The sequence below is a fragment of the Zonotrichia leucophrys genome, chromosome 7, assembly GCF_028769735.1.
Source record: "Zonotrichia leucophrys gambelii isolate GWCS_2022_RI chromosome 7, RI_Zleu_2.0, whole genome shotgun sequence".
In the NCBI taxonomy this organism is placed as follows: Eukaryota; Metazoa; Chordata; class Aves; order Passeriformes; family Passerellidae; genus Zonotrichia; species Zonotrichia leucophrys.
In genome coordinates, this window is record NC_088177.1 from 35277207 (window position 1) to 35291161 (window position 13955).

Sequence of the window (13955 nt, forward strand, 5' to 3'; positions counted from 1 at the left end):
TCAGGTAGTTTGATGGCTGTTGGAGTTCCCATTGGCTACTCCACATCAGCTGCTCTTGAAAACATTCTTTGGGATAACATCACACCCCTGCTTTCAAAATTATGCAGGCATATATTCACTGAACAGGTTTTATATGTATTTTGATGACTTCCAGTTTTCAGCTGAAACTTAGAACATTACAGAATTTGGCAATCCAAGGTGGGACAGTTTGCGTTTTGACCAATTTGGGGCTGTTCCCTACTCTTATAATAATCATCTGTTTTCTGTTATTCTAGTACATAATAATTTAATGCTCACAGTATTTGATCATATGTCACAGTTGATTTAAGGGTACGTTTTTTTCATTTCTTTATTGTCTTTTCAATTATTTTTTTTGTCAGCATCTCACCTTTTAATTTCATTTATAAGAAACGTTAATGCAATTTCTGACATTTAATTTTTTCTTATTCTGCATGCACTCATCCCTCATTTTTATCCAAATTTGGTTCCCCCTTTTCTGGAAATGATTTATAATAAGAAACTGTCTTTAGAGTGCATTTTTTATATTGATGTCACATCTTCTATCATTAAGAGCTTTCACATGTTTTGCTTTTGCCTTTCAGTTTTGGTTTCTAGCTGGCATTCCGTTCCACATTTGGTCTTGAGGTCCTGCAAGAAGGCAATTTTAGAAACAATAACCCCAAACTAACTTAGAAGGGTTATAGCTATTGATGAACCATACAGAATGCTGGACTGAGATCTTTGGGACACTCTTGAGAGCTTTGCAACAGAGGTTTGTTTTGATGCTCATGACAGTTTATCTCTGACTTTTCAATACAGTAACAAAACCCCTCTCCCTTTCACTTAGTGCTCTGAAACCAGTTCTCACACAGACAAGTGGTCCCACCCAGCTACTGCTCTGGAATGCCTTTTGGACATTTAATAGGACTAGACTGGCATATTTTGTAAAGTCATCTCCAATCACTTATATTATGCTTGAAATAAAGCAAAATACTTTAGAATAAGCAGTGACTTTGATAAGCTGTCACAAACATTTCATCAGTGTTGGCAAGTAAGAGTGTTCTTTGCTTACCTTTGGCAGAAATATGGATCTCAGAGAAACAGAGCTGTGGCCTCCCAAAGAGAGGCTGCTTATTGCAGTGATAACCTTCTTTAAACGATTAATGTCTAAGAAGGCTCCTTCTGAGACAGAAAGAAAAACAACCCAGGACCTGAAGAGAGCATTTCTCATGACAGAAGGAAAAGATTCCTACCTGAAATGTTTTCTTCCACCTGGTTATATTTTATGGTCCCACTCACACCAGATGGGAGAGTGCCAGGAACAAAACAAACTGGTTTTTCAGACAGCATCTCCCTTTGCTGCTCTGATAAACTGGCTGCAGCAGGGACTGTGGCAGGCTTTCAGGTGGCTCTAATCTGCTCGTGCAGTGACCAATGAATGACTACAGTAATCGGCTTGGAAGGGCTACAGGCTGCCCAACATAGACACTTATGCTGGGGAGGCTGCACTGGGAAAAAAAAAACATGAACAGAAAGTGGTGGGGGAGAAAGGGGAACAGATGTGAGTCCAGGCAAATGCACTGCTGGCAGGGAAAGAGAAATGAGGTCAAGAGCTAATAAGCAGGAGCAGCTCTATCTGCTGAATAGCGTTTACTTACAAAGAGTATTAGGCCTGTATTAAAAAAGAAAGAAACAAACAAAAAACCAGCAGTGCAGACAACAAGCATCAGCAGAATGTGTGGCTGCAGAGCATTAGAGCCCACAGGAGCACTGTGGCTGCCAGCCTGCCCTGCTGCTCTCACTGCCCACACCTCATGTTCCCTATCTTGGAAACAGCCAGTGGTGCTGCTGCCTGGGGCAGGGGGGCTGCAGAAATCTCAAGGAGTGTGCAGTGGGTCAGGTATTTTGTTTGTCATTTACTGCAGAGCTGCAAGGCAGAGGACATTCTCCTAGGAATAGCACTCCCAGCAAGTGCTCTAGCTTGATACCACACCTAGAGAAAGCTGGACCAGGCAATCACCTACCCCTCTGACACGCAGAGTCTGTTTGCAGAATAAGAGAAGCTTCCCCATGCAGTATTGATGTGGTTTGGCACAGCAGAGCCCACTCTCTTTCCACTCTCCCTGCAGTCCATAATAATGTGTAGCACACCCAGGTGCTGGTGTGAGTGTCAGGTAATTAAATATCCCTTTGACACATTTTTTCTACAGGTGGACCTGACCTGTAACTCCCTGTCAATAATCACTTAACTGCCAACCACATATCAAAGGGCTTATCTCAGGAATGAAGCAGACCTGAAGAACTGTCACCATTCCTGGGAGCTGACATTACCTCCCAACTATACCAGTTATTTCCTCCATCTGTATTGCTTTTATACTCTGATTGTCACAGCCTCAGCAAAACCGTAACACCAACTCACTACACATGTGCATCCAGAGTCAATTAACTTTCCCTTACCTCAGTTTCCTATTCATAAAAAACTGATTAAACTATTCAACCACCCTGATTTAAAATTATTAATAAATTCATAATAAATAATTTCATAATTTATTCATAACCTGATTATTAAATTCATAAATAAAACTGAGTATCTGCAATCCCCATCAGTGTATAATCACCATATATTTCAGGTGACCTGAATGTACTCTGGATATCCCTGTTAAGAGCTGGTTGGTTTGCTTGTTTTTTTTAAGTAGGATGCCTGGTGTATTTAAAAATGGCTTGTATACCTATTTTCATATCATAGAACAATAAGAAAATTGTAATATGAAATGTGAAAATGTGAACACCAAATACAATAGCTTGCACACACAATAGCAGGAACAAATCAGTCATGCACATGTTGTTTAAAAACTTTAAAAATAAAATGTGCATCAGCCCCAAAGCCTCCCAAACTTTGATCTTCCTGTGTGTGGACAACAGGAAAAATGCATAAGAAAAAAAAATAATCCTACATTGAGTAGCAAATGGTACCAGTTAATGAATTTCTATAATTGAGTGTTTGAATAACACTGAACCATGTTTCTCATCTCTCAGGCTTACATGCATTAGGCCAAATGATCTAGCATTTACCCAGTGCACCCCACTCACTGGGAGGTTCAGTTAGAAATAATTCTCATGGTAAAGACATTTGTTAAGGTGTTTTTTCCAGGGAGTTCTGCTCAGTCTCTGTAGTTCCTCTCTGTGTGTCAGCTTTGAGAAACTGCTGACAGAGGGAGGACAGCTGTCAGGGCTCACCTCATCTACTTAGTCCTTTACAAGGCCAAAATCAGCTTCACCTTGATTAACTCAGTTTCTCCACAGACTACCTGATGGACCTACCCCAACTTGCTCAGCCTCCAGATCACTTACTTAAGGAGAGAGATCTGAAGTGATCTGAACATGGTAATTTCTCACTTTTAATAAGTAGAGACTGATGAATTTGAATTTTTTTAAGACTATTACATTTCTATATTAATCCCACCCATATGAAATGTGGGACTTTTTTTGATACAGTGCCAAATCCTCCTAAAAACAACTAAGTACCTTCACCCTTTTCCATACAAAACTAAGGAGTAATACTGCGTTTGCCCAGTGCTAGACAGAATAAGGAAGAAAAAGACAACCATAAATATATCTGAGACTGATGACTTAGAAGGAAAGTTATGCCACAATTAGCTTAGCTCATTATCCAGGGCCCAATGCAAATTATGCTGAAACTACTGGAAAAAATCCCACTCTTGTATTTAACTGGACTTGAAACAGTAACCCTTTACTGGGAAAAGGACCTTTAAAATGTTTCCTACAATAACTTCCTTTCACAAAAACAAAGTAATAGACCATCAAAAAGGCAAAGAATTCACAGAAGTTCATTAGAACACATGATGTGTGGCTAGATACTAGCGGGTTAAGGATCATCTTGTACTACAATTCAGATGTGAATTGAACTGTTTGACACTCACTATCCTTGCTGCTAACTTTTCTGAGTTACCCAAGAGCTGAATTTCATTTAGAAAAATAAAATTTAGTTTTATTGTTAAGAGGGGCTCTTCACTCCAGGTAAAATTTCCCCAATGATCAGAGCAGCAATGTCCCTTCATGAGATCCTTGCTGCAGTGGAAGAGCAAAGCCAAAAATGGCAGTATGGATTGAAATGTAGACCTAGACAGAGATGTGTCCAAAGACCACAGAAGCAAGTTAAGGAAAATCTGGATTCTAAGACTGGTCTGATACTGATGATATGCCAAAAACATCCCTTCCTTCTTAGATCAAATATGGCTTACTTCTCACTTACAAAAGGAAAATATTTCTCTAACAATGAATGAATAAACTGAGCACTGCAGCAAACTTGACATCCTCAAATCATCTTGGAGACAAAAAGGACCTGGATAAGGATGGGTTACAATTCAGAAACGATTTTACAGACTTTATTCCAAAAATCAGTGTTTGGTCACGAGGGGATTTTTGAAGTTTTCTCCCTTTCTGCACATACAACCATTTTCTGTTGTAATCTGCACAGGCTAAGCATTTAGAGAAGCCTTAGTAGCAGTATTCAGAGACTCAGAGAACTCTAATGCCAAGAAGTTTTTGATAGACATTCTGATGGAAAAATAGACACAAACAGATAAGAGATTTGGAAATTAGATTTTAAATTTGGCACTATTTTTGGCAGAAAAATCCACATTGATCTGAGTTTTGGGAAAGTTACTGTAATCCTCAGCGGGACATAGTGAGTTTTAGGGAGCAAGAAGATAGGATAGCTAAAACTGTAAAAATATTGAACATGTAGTTTGACATACATGTCATGTATGTTCTTAATTCTGCTCTTATTCTTCCCCGTCCCTATTTCATGATTCCTAGAAAATAGAATGGGATGCAGATGAGAGAAACCAACTCCCATGAGGGTGGCAATGCAGCCTTCCAGCCCAGACTGTGTAAAGTGCAAGAGGAATCCAACACAGTGCAAGAGTGACTCCATGGCCTGAAATAGCTCAGCAGAGCACACAAGCCCAGGGCAAGGCTCCCACGTTAGCATTGCCTGTCAGCCCTAAAATAACTCAGAAATGCTCTGTAAGAGGGGACGGTCCCTTTGCTTTCTGAGTCCCAGTCAAGGATCAGAAAGCCCCAGGTCAACAACAGCTCCCTTGAGGTGGACCACTCTTCACTGGCCTTTAGCTAATGCAGATGAAATGCTTCAGAGAAATCATAACTGATAACTTTGAGAACAGATTAGTTTCAGGTTTATTTTACATTGATGTTTTCTTACTTCATGCCATTTTTCAGGAGGGAAGGGTAGAGAGGGGATGGTTATATTTCCTATTTGGTGATCAAGAAATTAACTCATAGGTTCACCAGAATTACTTTGTTTTTATTTTAACCTTGTCATACAGAATAGGGCAGGAATAACACTAAAGAGCTGTAGACAAACACCCCAGAACACTGGTAAATAAAGACAAAACTTGAGATCACAGGGATCAGGGTACTTTTCCCACCTAACCAAATGTACAAATTTAGGGCAGGTATTATTTAGTCATAAACAAAAGGAATAGTTCCCTTGGCAGCTATCTCTCAGCACTGTTGGACAGGCAGTGACAAAGTGCTATAACTTTGGGGAAAAATCATTTGAAGGTGAAAAATACTAAATACAGGCTTGATTGTAGAGGGAGGGGAATTGGAGAGGCAGGAGGGGACAATCTCCAGGCCATTAAACAAAACACCTGAATAGACTGATGCCAGGTGAGATTGAAAGAATAAAGACCATGATATTGATGGATACTACCTCACTATCCATGGAATTCTGTCATCTCTTGTCTTCATTTTGAATTGTGGTGTTTTAGAATGTGTTTGTTGAGATTCTAGTACAGAGTTATGGCTTTCATGAACAAATCAATTCTGTCAAATCAGCACTCTGTCAGATTTCTGAGACAACAAGTCACCTCAATTACTTACTGCGATGTTCTTCTGACTTTCACTACCAAAATTCCACTTATTTAAAGTTATCTATCAGTTAGCTGATAGATGTCTGTTCAGAATTATATCTGATAAATCCTGGTAATGGATCAAGAATATTGGCATTTGCTATCACAGCTGCAGTCCCTGGCATTGGTCTCTGCTCTGCCTTTCAGGAGAAAGGAGAAGCATCTGCCTCTTCCCTGTAACATTCTCTGATGGGTGATACTGGTGATACTGCAGTTATACTTTTCTTTCAGCTGTCTCAGTCCTTTCTTACACTGGTAAACCTTTTCCTGAGCAGCCTCACTGCTCTGTACACTAAGCCTTTGGGAAGGTCAAAGCACTAATACCTTTTTCTGAAACGTGGTTATCACTTTACACAGTACTTAAGCACTTAAGTTGCACACACCTGCAATGGGGAGAAGAGGTACCCAGCTGACAAAAGCTTGGAAAAACATGGAATCCACTCACAACCACCTCTGTTAAAGATCCAAAGTTATTTTTGCTAAAAAAGATTGTGTGATTGTAGTAATTACAATAGTCTGAGATATTCACCTTTGACTGTGACCTGAGCACTGCAAGATGCCTGTCCTATGTTGTTTTCAGCCAGACAGGTATAAATTCCATCATCTTCTGGTAGGGCATCTTGGACAGTCAGTTTTGCAACTCCATCTTCAAAAGTGGAATGGGCATATTGAATTGGCTGGTCTGCAGACAGAAAGAAAAAGAACTGACTTAATACATCAGCCACAAATTTCAAAAGCACTTCAGTTTTTCAGTGAAATCTGGATGCCTAAGACCAGCCATGTGGAAGTGCAGAGCCAAATCCCACTCAGTGCACAGCCACTGCTCTCTAGTGACTACAACCAGCAGCATCCCAAGCACAGAGCACAACATGGTTGTCAGGCAAAGCTCACCACCAGATTCACTGCATGCAACTTTGAGTAGCAGCAAAAGGATAAAAGTTCATTTTGGATTCTCTTTCAGGTGGATAAGACCAGAACTGTGTGTTTGCTTCAGACATCTTGTAATTTGCCTGAAACTAGATAAAATGCAGAGAAAGCTAGATGTGCAAAATCTGTTGGGCATGGAGAAGCACTTGAAGTCCTCTAAGGGGTATTTTGTAGTGGAAAACATTCCAAGAGAGACAGTAAAAGCTGAAACGGAACCAAGAAGCTGATTTACAGAAGCAGTCAATCTACACTACAGTATGGCCAGTAATGGAAGGGTGCAGCCTCATCCATGGTGATGTGATTATTAAAGAAGTTCCTTTTAAGAAACTGCTTCCTTGAATTGGTTTGACATGCTTAAATATTAGTATAGATGGCTTAAAGTTGTCTTGCTATTGTTTCAGAAACTGTCATGAGTCTCAGCCTTAACTTTCTGAAATGCTTCTGCAATCTGTTTTCCCAATATTAAATAGTTTCCACTACTGACTCATCTTTGGTTGCTTTCCCAGTGTATGCAATACTTAAGCCAGCCTTATACCTGTGCATAAACATCATGCTGGAAATAGAAATCATGGTCATCTAAGAGAAGAGGATGAAACAGCAGAGAAATTGTGCAGGACTGATCTGAAGGTGTCTGTTGCTCAGGAGTTTGTGGTCAAAAAAGACTGAAATTTATTTCATTGCCAAAATAATTTTAAAGCACACAGCTCTGGGGGTTTTATGAACCAGTTCTGCAATATGAGCAGGATAAATTAAATGATGGGACAGATTTTTCTCTCATCTTTGATGTTCAAAGGAAGCCAACTCAGAAGGCAGTTATTATCTGTGCACTATCTATATGCATACACAATTTCATTCTGAAATACAAACATATGCCAAAATCAGCATCATCCAATACCTGCATACATTGTAAAATGTGGTAGATGATCTTCATCCCTGCATATCTGTTAAATTAGTACATTTTCTATTGCATAAAAAATTGGGGTGAATATTTAATCAACTACCCAGAAGAATTTTAGAATAAAATCTCTCAAACCTTTGTCACAGGTCATCTATTCTTATTATTGGCTCCTCTGAGCTCATTTTCACTCAGTCACACTCAGACTGTTGGAACTATTACATTAAACCACAGCGTTTCTGCATGTGGGAATAGCACTACATTCAAATAAGTACAGGCTGAGCTAAAGCCCAAGCAGACAAAGCTTTCTGTTAGAGGACAAGGGGCACTGGACTGCCTTTCTAGTCCACCTATAGAATGTCTCACCTGACAGGGTCCTTGCCTGGCATTCTGACATTGAAGGTGTTAGTGGTGACAAATGATGCTATGGTGCTGTACCAGAAACACACACGGGATAAAAGCTGCACCATGAAAAGCAGAACAATGCCCTTATATTTCTATTGTAAGTAAGGAGATTAATGGGCAAGTGTTCTGCATGGAAAAGAAAAATATGGACTCCTTTACCATGTCCTCACATTTTGCCAGGAGTCTTTTTTACTTCAGCTCCCAACAAAACTGTTTTTATTTTAGCATTATTCAAAAAATAGTGAATTCACTTACAGAAGAACAGCCTTTTCATTAGACCCCAGAAAAAGAACACAAGCATAGGAATAACCTGCAGCAAGACTCCAAGTTACATCCACAGTACTTATATTTTGATGTAATAAAAACAACTCTCCCAGTAGTGAAATGTTCCCTTCTCCAGAGGCAGAACAGTCAAATCTCGAGGACAGCTTGGCAGCAGGAACAATAACAAAAAATACCTTTCTGCTGGCATGTTATGCCTGAAGAAAGGAAACTTTCCCCTGGCCCATTTATTAAAAGCTTTCTGGACAAATCACAAAGCTATCCTAAAACCAAACACTACTGGGAATTGTTATGCTAAAGTCATGGTCATATTGTTCTTAAATTCAGCAGAAAGAGGTTCAATTAAACTTAAGGAGAAAGAAAACCCACAAAGAAAGCAATATGAATAAAAATTTACTTGGAACAGTCACTCCTTATTCCTGCAATTGAAAAAGAGGTTAATTAGAAAGTATTTTAAAAAGATAAAGTATATTGGAGTTACACACTGAAGTATTGTCACCGAGAGCACACCTAAAAAGTTATTTATAAGGCTTTGGTGAGGGCAGAACTAAAACACAGGAATTTTACTTTCAGGGAAATTGCCAGTAAATCAGTGAAAATTCAGAAAGAAACTTAAATAAAACGTAGAGGGAGAACAAAAGAAGAAAAGAACCACGTTGAAAAAGTTGGGAAAAAAGGTTTAATGGTAGATTTGCAGAGAAGAGTAAGAGCTCAGATGAAATTCGTAGCTCAGTCACGTAGTTCTTATTTGTGGACTCTCTGTGAATATGGAAAACTACTCATCCTTACAGATGGTGAGAAGTAATTACAGACAATGCAGAGTATACATCATCTATTTTTTGTCTCACTTGACCTGAAGGAGAGGTCAACCTGTCTAATGCTTGGAAAATATTTTGAATTGGTACGCAGTCACAGCTGGTAAATAGTCTTGGTATCTAAAGTAGTACTTGGATGTAACATCGTACAAGTTGTTGCAAGTTCCTTTCAGTTCTCAGGTGGTGTGGATTCCCTGGACATTGGGGAAGGCAGACTGGACACCATGCAGCCTGCTCAGTGTCCAGGGATGGCCAGCCTGGAAGGGAGCAGGTCCTGCTGCCTCCCGTTTTTGTTTTCCTTATTTTTTTCTCAAAGCAGCCTTCTGTTCCTGCTTCTTATGATTGATAACTTGGTCTTTGCATTCATTATTTCACCAAGATATATATTCTTTCTCCACTATTCTGCTCAAATTAATTCTGGTTTGTTATCATTGTCATGCTTGGAAGACAACTTGAATTTGATATTTTCTAGTGAACTTTACACATCCTGTTCCATGTGATTTTTATTTCTATGGAGTTCTGCAAAAGTGCTGTATTTTGAACAGTAGTGGGGTTGCTCACAGCATGTTGCTTTATCCTCTGTCCTAATAGAGTTCAGTTGTGAATATAAAAAGCTTTATATTGCAGACAGGGAGAGCAGATGCTAACAAACCTTTTTTTAAAACAGAATTGGTCTGCCTGCCTCCAGTTATATACTGTGAATATACTGTTTTCTTCATGTGGCCAGTTGATGAAAGACTCCACCATGTCATTTTGCCAAAAGCACTGTTATGTCTGCTTGGAGTAATATTTTACAACTTTCTCCTTTATTTGATCAGGGACATAAATATGGAGTTTGTAGTATCTAGCTAGGTGGTAGACAGGAAGGAAATGTTTGCATTCAAGTGGATATCACAACAGCCAATTTGATCCTTAAGTAAAATAATAACCCTAGGAGTGTACATGGAATTATCAACATTAAACAACTGTTTATAATCCTTTCACGTTTGTATCAAAATGGTATATAAACAGTTATGTCTCACAGTCCTATGCAAGACAGAAGAGCATTAAACTATAGTGATATATTTCAGCAGCCTGGAATGAAAGTCGTGTGCTTGTGTCTTCAGAGTAATACATGATGTGTCTAATTTTTATTATTATGAGAGTTTCTTGTGCTTCTGTTACGCAGACTCATCACTGACTTTTGATTTAAGAGCAGACTCTCACTTATGCACTGACTCTCACTTACAGAACTTTAAGGGTTTGAAATCCAGCTAACTAAAAAAAAAAAAAACCCACCTACATTGTGATATTGAGCCAACTGCAGTTAGAAGCTTAGATGCAATGTAAACATGATTATACCTGAACAGGGGCAGACATATGAATTCAGCAAGAAGAAAGGTCAGTAAAAAATAAACGACCTAAAAAAGGCAGGGGGGCACAATGCATCACAGGAACATGTGGGTTATTTATGTCTAGGCTTTGTTTCTCAGGAGACAACAGTGTTCTGATTAGAACACGGCTACACAAATGGAGACCATATATCTGTGCCTGATGAGCTGTAAGTCATTTGAAAATCAACCCAAGTCAGTGATCTGAGACAGGAAGACACTCTGTACGTAAAGATAACTGAATGTAATACATCAGTCAATGTCTAAGGGAACACTAGGAGCAAAGGTACCTTGGAATATGAACATGAAATGACTGACTCAGAGTTGCTCCTAAGCTGCAAGACAACTCTTGAACTGCCAGAGATTCTAGTCACATCTGCAAAGGAGGAACTTCAGCATAGCCTTCAGACAGAGAAACAAATGATGTCCAATGGGAGAGTGTCAGAACCTTTACTCACATGTTTTGGGCTGTAAATAAAGCACTGGCCTTTCTATTCTGGACATGGAGTTATTGGGAAGGGGAACAGCCCAGGCTGTGGGAACATACCAATCTCAAGGTCATGGTTCATTTGCCCTGCCACCTTTTTCAGTTAGCCCATTTACTCTGAATAGCTAAAGGAAAACAGAGATCATGTGCAAATAATTAATTTTAAAATAACTACACACACACACAAAGATAGATAGCCTGGGAGAGTCTGAAAAAAAAATCAATTGCACTTCAGAAGTAAAAGAGGTGATCAAGAGTTAAGCTGAATAAATTTTTCTAGTGTTTTACTGATATGGCTTTTAATGGAAAGAGTCCTTAGCCAAAGCACATAGTGCCTGGATCACTGAAATCATTTGGAATCAAAGCAAAACACTGATTTTTGGGTCTAGCTGTGACATTAGGAGGCAGTTAAGGAAACTCGACTATTCAGCTGTGTAATCAGTACAGGCTAGGAGATTATATAGTCTGATAAACGTAAAAAATACTTAGCTTTAGGCAAACATTAAAATGCCAAGGAACATATTCTAGTTGAGAAGAAACCAGAAGAGCTTTGATTTCAAGATCTTGGGAACAGAGCTGCCAACACCTATTAGGACCTACCCAGCTGACGGAAGGGTGGAATCAGGTATTGGTCTCCTCCCTACCTCTGAGTGAAATACTCAGACTGAAAAGCATAAACACATGTATTGAAAAATTAGTGATGTTTAAATGATCACTTGCTGTCCTTAAGGTTGTTTGCATTGTACAACTGGAATTATGCATTTTCTTTTCAGCTGGTCTGTGTGCTAATAATGCCAAGGTTGCAAGTGTGATCCCTGTACACACCATTCATGTAAGAGCTGGACTTGATGATCCTTGTGGGTCCCTTCCACCTCAGAATATTCTGTGATACTGTGCTTAGAACTGCAGGATTCTGTGGGATCATGATGCCAATCTGTTACGCTTGGAGCAGAATCTCCTGACAAAGGCAGAGGGGCAGCACAGTTTTCAGCACAGGGCAGCAGCACGGCCGAGTGACACAGCTCAGGTAACGCACATGACACAGGGATGTCACCAGCAGTGGCACAGCAGTGTGACACAGCCCAGGTAACTCACCTGGCACAGGGGTGTCCGTGTGACACAGCCCAGGTAACTCAGCTGGTACAGGGGTGTCCGTGTGACACAGCCCAGGTAACTCAGCTGGCACAGGGATATCTGTGTGACACAGCCCAGGTAACTCAGCTGGTACAGGGGTGTCTGTGTGACACAGCCCAGGTAACTCACCTGGCATAGGGATGTCCTTGTGACACAGCCCAGGTAACTCACCTGGCACAGGGATATCTGTGTGACACAGCCCAGGTAACTCACCTGGCACAGGGATATCTGTGTGACACAGCCCAGGTAACTCAGCGGGCACAGGGGTATCCGTGTGACACAGCCCAGGTAACTCACCTGGCACAGGGATGTCCGTGTGACACAGCCCAGGTAACTCAGCGGGCACAGCCGTGTCACCAGCGCACCCTGCTGGTCACTTCGCCGAACTGCGGCAGCACAGCCCCCTTTCCGCGCACTCCGCGCTCCTGTAAAGGGCTTTCCTCTGGTGTCCCAGCGGGCTGTGTCAGGGTGATTGAGCGCGCTTTGGGGTGTCAGTGCGTTCATGCAGGTGTTGCAGAGCAGGGGATTCCTTACCATTGAGAAGCCATGTGATGTGGGGCACAGGGACCCCTCCCACGCAGCACTGCAGCACAAAGTCTTGCCCTTCGCTCACAGTGCAGCCTTTCAGGACACTGGAAAAGCATGGAGCAACCTCTTCCACTTTAGGTCCTTAAAAAACAAAATGAAAACAGTTCCTTCAACTGAAATTAATGAAGTTAGCTTTACCACTTAGAGCCTTTTTCTAAGTATGCTTAGATGAAAATGGCTGGGCTAACCATGGTGAAATGTTTTATTGGGAAATAGAAATAATTTTGAGCAGCGGACTGCTATAAAGAAGGGACTCTTCTCTCATCTCCTAGGCAGGCCTCAAGCTCTGCTTTAGGTGGTGATTTCCTATGCCAGAATCCGTAATTTGCAGCCCATCACTAGAAGTGTATGAAGCCTATTAGCAGAGAGCTCAGCACAAAAAAGAGGATGACTAATTCTCTGCTCTTGTTTGTCTTCTCCCAGTGAGAAACAGTGTGACTTAAGGATGCAGTTTAAAGGTCTCTCATGAGACAGAAAGAAATTATCTTGGGTATCCTGGTTGAACTTCAGGCACAGTAAATGGAGAAAAATTGCATTAGCATGAACATGGATCCAGAACAAAACTTAACGTCAGATGAAAACATTACAACTGAGGACAGGAATTGCTAGAATGAACAAAAATTTCAGGCAGACCAGTAGGACACTGCCTGCAAGCTTAAAATAATTTGTCACTGGGACATGTTCTTAAATTTAGCAAATCATAGTTCTCACTCCTTCCCCTTTCTTCTTATTCACCCTACTGCACAGAATTGGCTTGTACTCAAAAAATATTTCAAATTTGGAGTGTAGAAATGCTGAGCAACTTCAAAAAACTAAATGCAGAACAACAATAATAAACCCACTGACAGCCTGTATTAAATACAAGTATTAACAGGAAACCTGAGTAGAAAATAGGCCTCCCTGTGTACAAACCATGTATTGAGATGGTTTTAGCTATACAAACAATAAAACCCACAATATGTCAGAAGGGAAACTGATGCACAAAGTGGCTTGCCAGCTATTGCACACTACTTTACTCACAGAGATAGGAATCAGAATTAACCTACACTGAGAAGTCAAACAAAAATTATGTAGTAACCACCCTCTGACAGCTTA

At 40.4% G+C, this 13955-nt stretch overlaps 1 protein-coding gene across 7 annotated transcripts in view; it reads right to left on the bottom strand.

Annotated features, from left to right (window-relative positions):
- Positions 1-13955, bottom strand: part of MYLK (myosin light chain kinase) — a 196111-nt gene that overhangs the window by 91962 nt on the left and 90194 nt on the right. For 4 of the 7 annotated variants that reach the window (XM_064719107.1, XM_064719109.1, XM_064719110.1 and 1 more), the window contains 2 exons: positions 12807-12941; positions 6487-6639 (listed from right to left, as the gene is read on the bottom strand). In XM_064719107.1, the coding sequence (XP_064575177.1) occupies positions 6487-6639; positions 12807-12941 (288 nt within the window). Of the gene's footprint in view, positions 1-1253; positions 1344-2024; positions 2310-6486; positions 6640-12806; positions 12942-13955 lie in introns of those variants that run through there. The other 3 variants (XM_064719113.1, XM_064719111.1, XM_064719112.1) reach the window with 3 other exon arrangements.